At 36.9% G+C, this 12,645-nt stretch overlaps 1 protein-coding gene across 1 annotated transcript; it reads left to right on the top strand.

The window, feature by feature from the left end:
- The first annotated feature begins 2,014 nt into the window (after positions 1–2,014).
- On the top strand, positions 2,015–12,481 carry safb (scaffold attachment factor B). Its single transcript, XM_065244808.2, has 21 exons — positions 2,015–2,305; positions 2,621–2,708; positions 4,073–4,146; positions 4,241–4,474; positions 4,556–4,600; positions 6,344–6,389; positions 7,097–7,532; positions 7,881–7,927; positions 8,000–8,097; positions 8,174–8,323; positions 8,617–8,714; positions 10,042–10,085; positions 10,292–10,371; positions 10,453–10,598; positions 10,810–11,106; positions 11,188–11,304; positions 11,459–11,486; positions 11,565–11,665; positions 11,755–11,813; positions 11,894–11,945; positions 12,025–12,481. Exons 1-21 carry the CDS (start codon positions 2,153–2,155, stop codon positions 12,143–12,145), a joined length of 2,514 nt encoding a protein of 837 aa, XP_065100880.1. The 5' UTR covers positions 2,015–2,152; the 3' UTR covers positions 12,146–12,481.
- Positions 12,482–12,645: the final 164 nt, after the last annotated feature.

The raw sequence follows: 12,645 nt of genomic DNA, 5'->3' as shown, positions 1-12,645 counted from the left end.
TTTATATCCTAAATATATAACTTAAAGCTGTAACAGTTAATACAGTGTATTTCAACTTTTTATTGTTTATAGTAACTTCAACATTTTAAGGTCCCTCACTGATTCAGATATTCCAGAGCTTGGCATGACTAGAAAAAAGTAAATTTATTATATAGTTAAAAGTAATATACACTAAGCATACACTATGAAATATGTACTTTAATTGTTTATATCTTATGTTAGTGCTTTTTAGTCATCCCAGCCAGCATTTCAAAATTGATTCACCATTGATTTTTAAGCATTTATGCTTTTGCAACCGTTTAGCAATAACTGTTGTATCAACGTTGTTTCAACGTTAAACAAACAAGTGACATCATTTCAACCAATATTCAACGTTGCTTTTTAAGCATTTTATTAACATTTTGCAACCATTTACTGTAGCATTAACTGTTGTATCAATGTTGTTTCAACATTGAACAAACAACTGACATTATTTCAACCAAATTACAATGCTGTTTTTCAAGCATTTTATTAACCTTTTGCAACCATTTAGCATTAATTGTTGTATCAATGTTGTTTCAACGTTGAACAAACAACTGACATTATTTCAACCAAATTACAACGCTGATTTTTAAGCATTTTATTAACCTTTTGCAACCATTTAGCATTAATTGTTGTATCAATGTTGTTTCAACGTTGTACAAACCACTGACATAATTTCAACCAAATTTCAACATTGATTGTTAAGCATTTTATTAACCTTTTGCAACCATTTAGCATTAACTGTTGTATCAATGTTGTTTCAACGTTGTACAAACCACTGACATAATTTCAACCAAATTTCAACGTTGATTTTTAAGCATTTATGCTTTTGCAACCGTTTAGCAATAACTGTTGTATCAACGTTGTTTCAACGTTAAACAAACAAGTGACATCATTTCAACCAATATTCAACGTTGCTTTTTAAGCATTTTATTAACCTTTTGCAACCATTTACTGTAGCATTAACTGTTGTATCAATGTTGTTTCAACATTGCACAAACAACTGACATTATTTCAACCAAATTACAATGCTGATTTTTAAGCATTTTATTAACCTTTTGCAACCATTTAGCATTAATTGTTGTATCAATGTTGTTTCAACGTTGAACAAACAACTGACATTATTTCAACCAAATTACAACGCTGATTTTTAAGCATTTTATTAACCTTTTGCAACCATTTAGCATTAATTGTTGTATCAATGTTGTTTCAACGTTGAACAAACAACTGACATTATTTCAACCAAATTACAACGCTGATTTTTAAGCATTTTATTAACCTTTTGCAACCATTTAGCATTAATTGTTGTATCAATGTTGTTTCAACGTTGAACAAACAACTGACATTATTTCAACCAAATTACAACGCTGATTTTTAAGCATTTTATTAACCTTTTGCAACCATTTAGCATTAATTGTTGTATCAATGTTGTTTCAACGTTGTACAAACCACTGACATAATTTCAACCGAATTTCAACATTGATTTTTAAGCGTTTTATTAACCTTTTGCAACCGTTTAGCATTAACTGTTGTATCAACGTTGTTTCATCCAAATTTTAACGTTGAAGGTCGGTCATGTGCCTGCTGGGATATTTCATGTCATCTTAATGTCCCATTGGAAGTTTTTTGAGGTCCCTATTGGGCCCCGGGCCATATATATATAAAACTCTAATTTATATTTTAATTATTTATAATTTATATTAAGTAACAAAACTATTAGTTTCCAACAGCAACCTTGACTTCTATAAACAGACAGTGATATTGGGATATATCTTAAAAATATAAATGTAGGCAAAACATTAAAACAACAACAATAAAATATAAATCCATAATTTTCAAACAAAAATAATAATTTGAAAGAGTTTATAAAACATTAAATCATTACCTCTCAAATATTAACAAGTTATCAATAAAATAAACTTCTTTCAAGCCCTGAGTTTCCTAACGCCCGCGCGCATGCGCACAAAATGCTTACAGCAAGCGCGTGCGCAGAACGCCGGTCGGCTGCGCCATTTTGCTGAGAGAAACGCCGTATATCGAGCTGTGTCTAAAATCCGGTGTGTTTGCGCGGGGTAGATAGAGAGAGACTCATAATTTAGCATTTACTGTGTTATTCTCGTAACCTGTAAGCATGTCAGACTCGTCTACAGCAGACGTGGGACCCGTAGAGCCGGGGGTCCGTAAGTTATCCGAGCTGAGAGTCATCGACCTAAAGGCCGAGCTCAAACGCCGAAACCTCGACATCAGCGGTAATAAGAGCCTGCTTTCGGAGAGACTCAAAAAGGCAAGAAAATCCCGCATATATATTTATTTCATTACATGATTGACGTAACATCTGTCCATACATTGTAATAAACGCCATGAAATCGCATGCGTTTGGTTAGAGATGCAGTGAAGGTTATGAATTGCATCTCGGACCTTCGTTGAATGCAGGAAGATGTGTTGTATTCAAGTCTAACGTTGATGGTCTGGTAGTATATATTTTAGAGAAAGACTTGGATGTTGTAGGTTGTGTGATGTTGAATAATTATATAAATGTACAGTGCAACCGTTCAGGTGTTGCTGTATTTTGTCACATAACGCTCACTTTCGTTTTCAGGCAATCGAGGAAGAAGGCGGTAATCCCGACGAGATTGTTGTACACCTGGAGATAACCCCTAAAAAGACTCCTCGACGAACTTCAAAAGGTAAAAATGTGTGGTATTGGTGTAAAGCTACTGTAACTAGGGATGCATTGACCATTGCATTGAGTTTGTGTGTGGCCGATACAGATCACTAATGGCCGTGGCCGATACCATTATTTGCTACCAATAGGATAGCCTTTCCGATTTTAACAACCCACTATGGGCCGATACTGATATTTGTCACCCGTAGTTAGGAGTGCACGGATAGATAGATGCCTATATAGACTAATACGTGGCCGATAACTATTCTGAATTGCACAGCAGATGTTACTCACAGCTATTTCATGTACTATGGCATGAGTCGTTTATAACATGCATTTGAAAAATATAATCAAATCGTCAAATATAATAATTACATATTATTTATTGAATATGAATATTGGCATATACCAATATTTGTCCTCTTTATAAGTTTTCTCCATACCGATAAAAAAAAACTATTGGCCGATACTGATATTTTGTCGCCCATAGGGTTTTTTGATCATATCGATTAAAAAAAAACACTTGCCCGATACCGATTGCCCCACTATTGTAGGCGTGTCGTTACATTTGCACTGACTACTGCTGTGACATCATACAAGTGAGAGCGTCGATGTACATTCCCATATATTCATTTATTTCTCAGTTTGCCACAAAATTAAAATTGACCACCACAAATAGATGTTTGCACTTTTTGTTTATCGCTACCTTTGTCTCACATGACCACATGACCGCTGAGCTTCATTTAAGTTGCATATAGACGCGATACACGTCTGTATCCGAACTTTACTTCTGGTTTGGTTTTTTTTTATGCTCTGACTAGTTGCTAAACTGATCTCTTGAACAAATGCTTTGTCGAAAATAACAAATGTTTTGGTTTCCTAGGTAACTTTTTTTTTTTTTTTTGCTTGTTATATTAACAAACCACGTTTAAAGAACGTTGTTGTTGTTATTTATTCTTAATGGAGTTTACCGGAAGTTACGTGCGGACCACGACAGCCGCTTGTTTATGTTGTTACTGCTGAAACCGTCTATATGCGGACGTTTCGCGAATGTGCCGCCACAAATTACAAGGCTGAATAAAAGGGTATGGTGTTTTTCAAAACTAAAATGGAATTTGGGAACTTAAAGCAAAGCACAGATGACAACAGGTTTACTCGAGACAATGCAAGCTAGCATGAAGGTAAAGCTAATCTTTTACATTATAGCTATGACGCAGGTAGTGACGATTCTTTCAAACCATCAGTGATCTACAGTGTTTTCGCATCACGTTTTGGTATTAGCTCGGGTCGCATGATACATCAGTGCATCTCTAATTGTAACCTTAAAAGTTTTCTTCCATGTTATGGTATAGATATGTTATACATATTTGCTCACAACATTTTTAGGTAAAAAGCAAGACAGTGATGAAACTGAAGATTGCACTCTTGAGGAAGACTCGGTCGACGGCCAGGCCTCTAATGTAAACTTCCTTTATAATACGATAAATATAACGTAGTTTAGAGTGCTGTGGTATGGGGTTATCAAATCTTATGACTTTTATTTGCGTCCCTCAGGACGACCCGGATGGCATCCCAGAGAATATTCACGATATGGACATCATGGACATGAACATTCTGGATGAAGCCGATATGGGCAATGGAGGCAGTGCTGATGGAGAAGAATATGAAGAACTTCAAGACACAGTAGCGGATGAAGAAAATGCGGACGCCCTGAGGGAAGAGTCCACAAATAACCGTGACGCTGAGGAAGCCAGCGATGCTGTCGTGAGCAAATCTGAGATGGAGGAGGTGAGATTTATTTTAGTGTTTTATTAATAGCATATTTTTATTGCATGACATTTATTGTATGAAATTTTTTGTGGCTTTCAGGAAATGGAGGCAAATGACACAGAGATCCAGGAAACCGATGGTCAGGTAACCAAAATGGAGATCTTTGTTTTGTGATTGTTTTTATATTGGACTACTTTGTTGCATTCATTGACTTTTGAAAGGTAGTTGGAGTCAATGTTACAGCTAAGGATTTTTGCATCACTAAACCAAATTGCCTAAAGCCTATACGTTGCTTTTATTTAGAAAATTATAAAAATCAAAATCCAAGCCCAAGAACAGACATTTAAGTTGGAAAGGCAAGTTATTCAACTAAACAATGGCACACACAACAGCAGACTGAATAGGTGTCCGTTAGGGCTGGGCGGTATATCGGATATAGGGGATAGATAGATATGGGTTCACGACGCGATGCGGAATTGGCTAATACCATTCGTATCGATATGGTTTGATGCAACTCACGCGCGCATACATGCGCTCTGCGCGAGCCTGCCCGTCCCAGCAAGTAAGCGACATGGAGAAGCACGCAGAAACTCTCTGTGACGCTTGGATGCGCCTCATGAATGTAGACATTCAAAAACTGTGGCTGCATGCACTCGGAGGATTGTAATAATTGAGTTCAAGACTACAATAAAATGTCTCCTCAATCTGCTTTTACAGAGAGATCATTGGAAATAAGTTACCGCTGCATTTGTGTGCTTTCGTCCCAACAACATGTCTTACGCTCCATCACAACACATATTTATTTAAAACGCTATTGCAGTTATTCCTTATCACTATTAGGCCTATAGCATATAAAGTCAACTAAACCCAGCTAAACAACTTTGTATGACAAACATTCACCACCCATCAAGGACATGAGCATACAGTCATTTCGGGTAAGATGAAGGCTCTAACAAAGATGATTTTTTTATATATGGTACTGCATGATAGAGCATTCATTTTTGTTTTGATTTGAAGTGGAATAGATATAGTTTATTAGGTAGTGTTTACAACTTTATGGTACAACTTCAGCCACAAAGATTATGCAAACTGTTTAAATAAAGGTTTGACTTTCAAGTAACATTTTTATTCTTTCTGTAAAAAATACTGGATATATATTGGATACCACATTCCTAAAAAAAATACTGGGATATGAATTTTTGCTCATACCGCTTAGCCCTAGTGTCCGTACATTTTAACTTAAACATTTCTTTAGCTAACACAATAACATACAGAACAAGCCCCTCGAAGTCAATCCACATCACTGAATCCTTTGAATTACACAAATACCGGCGCAACATAGAGCGGACTTTCGTGGCTGTAGACGGTAATGGTGTCTCTTGGATCATATTAATTCATTTTGACATAAGTCGCACCTGACTATAGGTCGCAGGACCCACCAAACTATATTTAAAAGTGACTTATAGTCTGGAAAATACGGTACAAAAATCTAATAAAAGAACAGTCCCTCTACTTATAAACCCTGATTTTATATCCTCTCAAGTATGGGAAGGTTTCTTCAAAAATACTCAATTTTGAGCAAAAAGCTGAGATAATTGCATTTTGTTACAGGACTTTTGTTAGAGATTAAATTCAAAACATAGAGCTTTTACAGTTTTTGGATTAGTGGATGTTTCAGTGTTTTATAAGTTTAGTAAGAGCGCCGCCTAGTGGATAATAAAAGAAATATAGATTGCCGTAAAAACTCTGCATTGGCAGGAAAGCGTTTTCTCTTAATTGATGAGATAACTTTCAGGCAGGGAAAGAGTTAAAGTATTTTAACCTCCTTGTTGCTTTAATCACAAAGCTATTGAGGGTTTTCTCTTAATACATTCATATCTTTAACAGGAGGAAATCAGAGAGGATGAGCCTGATGATACGAAGAGCGAGAAAGGTACTGTATAGAGTCTACTAGAAACACGGTTCAAGTCAGGGTGAAGCCTTAAGCTTTAATGTTTCTAGTAACTCAGGGAAAGAGACTGGAAATCCAAAGTTGATTACTGGCTTTCTGCACTGCTAATAATTGGTGTCATGTTGATTCACATTTGATTAAAATCATAACTTATTGATGCTCCGACGATGCAGAGAGCCAGCAATCGTTGTTTCAGTCAGTACGATAGCCTGGTTAAAAAAAAGTTGTTGCAGATGCGATTTAGTGTTTCTAGGTTGCTTAAAGAAGATGTCAAAGAGAAGACGAGAAGAAAAGGATCACTCCGAAGCCAAATCACTGTAGGACTCAAAGTTTATTAATTGGAGATTTCACTAATGGACCATTTGCTATGATTCAAAAGAAACCATTTCCAGTAAAGCCAGCACGAACGGCTTCTCCCATATCATGGACGCTTCAAGTTTTGAACAAGCCAACGATGGACGCTGGGATTCGGTCAATTTTGCTTTGTGGGAAGGTGAAGTGTTGTCTGGAAGCTAGTTGCTTGTTCTCGCTTTGGTTTTTCCAGTCTCTTTATACGCTAGCTTGCCTTTCTTTGTGTATGAGAAGCAGAGGGTCACCTCCTAGTCCAGCCTTGCCAGTTCCACGATAACCATTGCAATGTCTCAGAAGTGATTAAACTCTGTGCCATTCTATTCCTGTTACATCCGTAGAAAGTGAGAAAGTAGCGGAGTCTTGTATATCAGAGCCGCTTAAGGAAGACTCCACTGAAGAGCCAACTGAAGACGAGAAATCTTCAGTCTGCGATATTCACAAAGAGGAAGACATTGTGCTTGCCAACGCCGAGGAGGCCGGCAAATCGGAAGCGGAACCAACGGCCTGCGAAGCGGACGTTGACGCGCCGAAACAAAGTGAAGATGAATCCTCGAGCAAAGACATTAAAAACATTGAGGACAATTTGGTGGACAATTTGGTGGACACTGAGAGCACTTCCGCTCAGGTCGCTAATGCTAGCGAAACAAGTTCGCGCGATATTGAAAGCGCGGTCGAAACGGAAAAGGCGGCAAACGAAGAGGTCGAGGAATGCACGAAGACTGAACCGGCTGAAGTGAAAGAGTCCTCTGTTCAGGGTGATGATCAGAAAATGAGGTTTGTTGCTTTCTGTCTACTAGAACAATGGCTTTCTCTGTTTCATTGGCTCCTTTGTTAACAAGTGTGGGTGCACTTGGGAGGTGTAATCGACTGCGCATTTTGTCTACCATTGTGTCATTTTCCCTCGTGTCATTTTTCAAAAAGTAACGTACCAAAAAATTTCAAAGTGTGAGGTTTTATTTTAACGTAATGTGACTTCCAAGTCGTAATTTTTAAACAAAGTAAGATTTTGTTCACCGTTTAAGGTTGTGTGTCCTCGCTAGGTGGGTATTTGTAATCAACACTGGTGTTCCCGTTCAAACCGCCCATTCAGTGTCTTATAATGTTGTTGTTTCTTTTCTCTAGTGGTGATGAGGATAAAGCGAGCAAATCTGAATCGAAAGACGATAAAGGTTGGTCTTCTACAATTAAAATGATGCGTCTTTAAAATTACTTCCTGCCTAACTTAACTTGTAACCCAATAGGTGGCGCTGCTGCTGGTGGACGAAACCTTTGGGTCAGTGGACTCTCTTCAACCACCAGAGCGACAGATCTGAAAAACCTGTTTAGCAAATATGGCAAGGTATTTTTGCTGACCACAGATTGAGACGTAGTTGTCATCCATCCTTATGTTGGACTAATTTGTAATGATCTTGCAGGTGGTTGGCGCTAAAGTCGTAACAAACGCCCGAAGCCCTGGAGCTCGCTGCTATGGATTTGTCACAATGTGTTCAACTGAAGAAGCCACCAAATGCATCAACCATCTGCACAGAACCGAACTGCACGGCAGAATGATTTCTGTTGAACGAGTGAGTCTTTTTTTAAACCAATGTTTAACATGCCCACATGCTACTGGGACTGGGCAATCTAAATTTATGATATCTCGATATCTTGCTGAATTTGCCTATGGTAGTTTTCATATTAATCTTAATTTTAAACTATATTCAATATTCTGAAATGAATATCTTAAGCAAAATTATCTCAATAATATCTTGTATTCAATATACCGTCCATGCTATAGTATGCAAAATTTGGAAAACTTGCAATACACACAACTATTGTGCCTATTAACTGATTCACATATATGTATATCTGCGTTAAGGCCAAAAATGAACCAGCTGGAAAGAAGCCCGCTGACAAAAGTGACACCAAGAAGTCTGGCAGTGACAGAAGACACTCCTCGGACTCTAAAACTGAGAAGTAAGTTATATTTTAACTTTGGTGTTGGTATATGAAGAGCTCGGATGCGAAAACCCACTACGTGTATCTGGCATGATTTAAATAAGCATTTTTATCAGACTCTTTTGGGATTAAAGGGATACTCCAGCCAAATATCAAAATTACCCCATTATTTACTCGCCCTACAGCAATCTGAGATACACATGTTCATCATCTTTCAGACGAGCATGTTTGGAGTTATTTTAGTAAATGTCCTTGCTTTCCAAAGCTTATAATTGTAGAAAACAAAGATCAGGATAACTGATAAAGATCAGGAGTTTTAGCGTAATGAGCATTTGTTGACATGGGTACGTTGCGCAGTGTGACTCCAAGATGATGTCATTATCAGAAGCTAGTAATTATAGTTAAATGAGTTTAAAATATGGGTTTTTTAAAATATGGATCTTATTTAAATATGGAATATTTTTTTAAAATAAGGATCTTTTTAAATATGTTTTTTTTTAAATAAGGATCTTTTTAAATATGGATCTTTTTTAAATATGGATCTTTTTTTAAAAAAAGGATCTTTTTTAAATATGGATCTTTTTTAAATGTGGATCTTTTTTTAAAATAAGGATCTTTTTTTAATATGGATCTTTTTATGGATCTTTTTTTTTAAATAAGGATCTTTTTTTAATATGGATCTTTTTTTAAATATAGATCTTTTTAAAATATGGATCTTTTTTAAATATGGATATGTATTTTTTAAAATATGGCTTTTTTAAACATGGATTTTTTTTTAAAAAGGATTTTTTTTTATATAGATTTTATAAACATGGCTAATATTTCTTTAATATGGATATATATATATTTTAAAAATATGGATATATTTTTAAAAAAATATGGATATTATTTTTAAATATGGATTTAATTTTTTAACATGGATATTTTTTTAACATGGATATTTTTTTTAAATATTGATATTTTTTAATATGAATCTTTTTTAAATATAGATTTTTTTAAATATGGATTTTTTAAAAATGTTTTTTAAATATGGATAATATTGTTAAATATGGATATTATTATTAAAATATGGATTGTTTTTTTTTTTAAATATGGATTATTTTCTAAATATGGATCTTTTTAAAACATGGATATATATATATATATTTTTTTAATATGGATATTTCAAACCAAATGGATATAATTGTAATTTTTTTTTATAAATTTAGATAGCAGATTTGACGCAAAAGTATTTGGTGAACGTATAATATGTGTCGAGAGCATTCAAATCAATTGAATCATTTTCTCATTTTTGACAGAGGTGGCGTGATTTGAACGGTCTCATTATATAGTTATGTTCTTACAGGTCAGAGAACAAAGATGAAAAGGCTGAAGGCTCTGATGGCAAAGGTAAAAAGATTTTTCTGCATCCGCTACTGGATTGTGCACTTATAATTGACATGAAATAAAAATGTGATTCTTTTTTTTAAATGGTACTTTTAACAATCCAGCGCCAGATTTTGTTGAATATTTTGTTTCCCTTTGAAAGTCACATTACGGAAATAAATATTTGCAAGTTATGTTGACATACACAAATCTTTATGATCGTCTTGCAGAAGGTGGAGAGAGGACCGTTGTCATGGACAAGTCAAAAGGAGAACCGGTCATCAGCGTGAAGACCAAAAGCAAAGAACGAGTACGTTTTGTGTCCTCGACAACAGTCTCGTGCTTTTAGTTAAGCACTGGTAAAATGACACCATTTTTGTTTTTGCCACAGAGCACCAAGAGTCGCGACCGTGCGTCCTCTAGCAAAGAAAGGAAGGACATTTTGTCTTTCGACCAGATCAAAGAGCAGAGAGAAAGAGAGCGGCAAAGGCAGAGGGAGCGAGAGATCAGAGAGGTGGAGAGACGCAGACACTCTGGGTAACTTTTTTTGTTAGTTTATTGTTGTACACTAGTAGCTGTGAAAAAATAGTTGATAAGTTTGTTACAAAAATGTGCTTTGATTACTAATTCACCTTTTAGTACAAATAGTTAACAAGATTTTATTTTGCATCTTTGTTTAATTAAATGGAAATATTCCAACACGATTGGTGCCATCTCAACCTATTGTTGTGCTATTCTAACCTCACAGTGACCGAGACCGCGACAGCCGTATGGAGCGCGAGCGCATCCGTATTTTCCGGGAACGGGAGGAGAAGGAAAGACTGCTGAGGAAGCGCAACTGGTTGGAAGTAGAAAAACAGCGGCTGGACGCCGACCGCATGGAGCGCGAGTTCCTGGAACGCGAGCGCCTCCGTGTGGAGTACGAGCGTCGGCGTGAGCAAGAGCGTATTCATCGCGAGAGGGAGGAGCTGCGACGACAGCAGGAACAGCTGCGCTTTGAACAGGACAGACGTCCCCTTAAGAGGCCTTACGATATGGATGGCAGGTGTGTAGAGATTGGGAATTTCTTAACTTTACGAGACAATATGTTTGGGTTTGTCATATTTTTATTTTTTTAAACCTGCAGAAAGGATGACTGGCAGGGGAAGAGAATGTCCATGGATGATCGCTTTGGACGGCAAGATCGCTATCAGGACTTTGATCACAGGGATCGCAGCCGCTATCAGGATGACATATTGGACAGGTAGTTTGAATTTCTTATCTCAACAACAATTGTTAGTTCTGCTTCCTTAAATTCAAATGAGATATTTATGAAATGAAGTTGGCATTTTCTCGCTAACTATTTTTGGTTTTGCGCTAATATGTACCATTATTGATTTTTGTCCTCTAACAAACAGGAGAGACAACAGGGGAGGAGACAACCAGGTAAAAAAGATTCGCACTGTATTTAAGTTTGATGCGCTGGTATCGGACAGCGTCTGATCTCTCTCTCTCGATCCACAGCACTTCTCAGATCGCGACAGACACGGCAGAGACAATCGTGATAACTGGGGTGGCGGATTCGACAAACGTGGAATAAATCCTACGAGGCCTGTATCTGGCAGGTAATTTGTTTCCCGGCTTGCAACCTTTTACGTCTGCTCACATTTACATCTTAAAACATAAATAAATGTTTACTGTTACACGTTTACAGTCGTGACAGCAGAGACTGGGACCCTGGGCGTAAGATGGACGGAGACCGAAACTGGCAAGGTTTGTCTGACAGATTAAAGCAAGTTTTATATCACATCACACATCATGCTTTCGTCTAACTCACTCGTTTACCTGGTTAGGTGGCGATCGAGGAACAGGACAGGGCCACATGGGACGGGGAGGAATAGCAAGGTATTGTATTCATTACTCTTTCTTCATCACTGTTTATTTTGAAAGATTTGGATTGCTTTAATATTTGTTTGCTCCTCAGTCGTGGTGGATACATCCCGGCAGGAACGTCCCAGTCGCTGTCCGGACCCTTAAACAGACCAAATCAGATGATGCAGGGGAGTGGATTGCAAGGGGGCGGGGCTTTCGGTCGACGCTACTAACTTATAACCTCATCAATTATGTCTGTCATCCGTGCGCGTTTACGTTGCAGCTTGTACATTGCCGATCAAGCTTTGTAATTGTATTTTTAAAGTCTGCCTTTTTTCATAGTGTAAAGACGAAGGGAAAATTAATTGCATTGTGTAAAGATTGAGATTTTATTTTGAACTTTTCCTCCCCTCCCTCTTTATTCCACAAGATTTTAGTCTCTCTTTCTTTTTGGTATTACACTCTGTTAATGCTCAGGAATGTGCAGCTAAAACGAAACCTTGCTGTTAAAACCAGACTTGATGTTCAGTTCTTTTCGATGTGTTTCAATAAAATTATTGTGGAGTTTTCTTTATGTAAAAGAGTACTCACTTTATACATCTCATATGTTGGTTTATTCTGTGAATAGAAATGAATTTTTTTAGCACTGTGTTGCCCCTAGATGGCTCACTTTAGTTAACAATACGCTACACATCTTAAAACAGTGGGTGTGTTCGGCTTAATGCTCACTGCA

This window comes from Paramisgurnus dabryanus, chromosome 24 (genome assembly GCF_030506205.2).
Source record: "Paramisgurnus dabryanus chromosome 24, PD_genome_1.1, whole genome shotgun sequence".
NCBI classification, from domain to species: domain Eukaryota; kingdom Metazoa; phylum Chordata; class Actinopteri; order Cypriniformes; family Cobitidae; genus Paramisgurnus; species Paramisgurnus dabryanus.
The sequence above is the reverse complement of the archived record's forward strand: the minus strand, read 5'-3'. Positions and strand labels throughout refer to the sequence as shown.

Coding starts and splice junctions, on each gene's coding strand:
- safb (XM_065244808.2), top strand. CDS start 2,153: ATGTCAGACTCGTCTACAGCAGACGTGGGACCCGTAGAGCCGGGGGTC. Junction 4,475..4,555: donor GCAAATCTGAGATGGAGGAG/GTGAGATTTATT, acceptor TGTGGCTTTCAG/GAAATGGAGGCAAATGACAC. Junction 11,107..11,187: donor CCTTACGATATGGATGGCAG/GTGTGTAGAGAT, acceptor TTAAACCTGCAG/AAAGGATGACTGGCAGGGGA.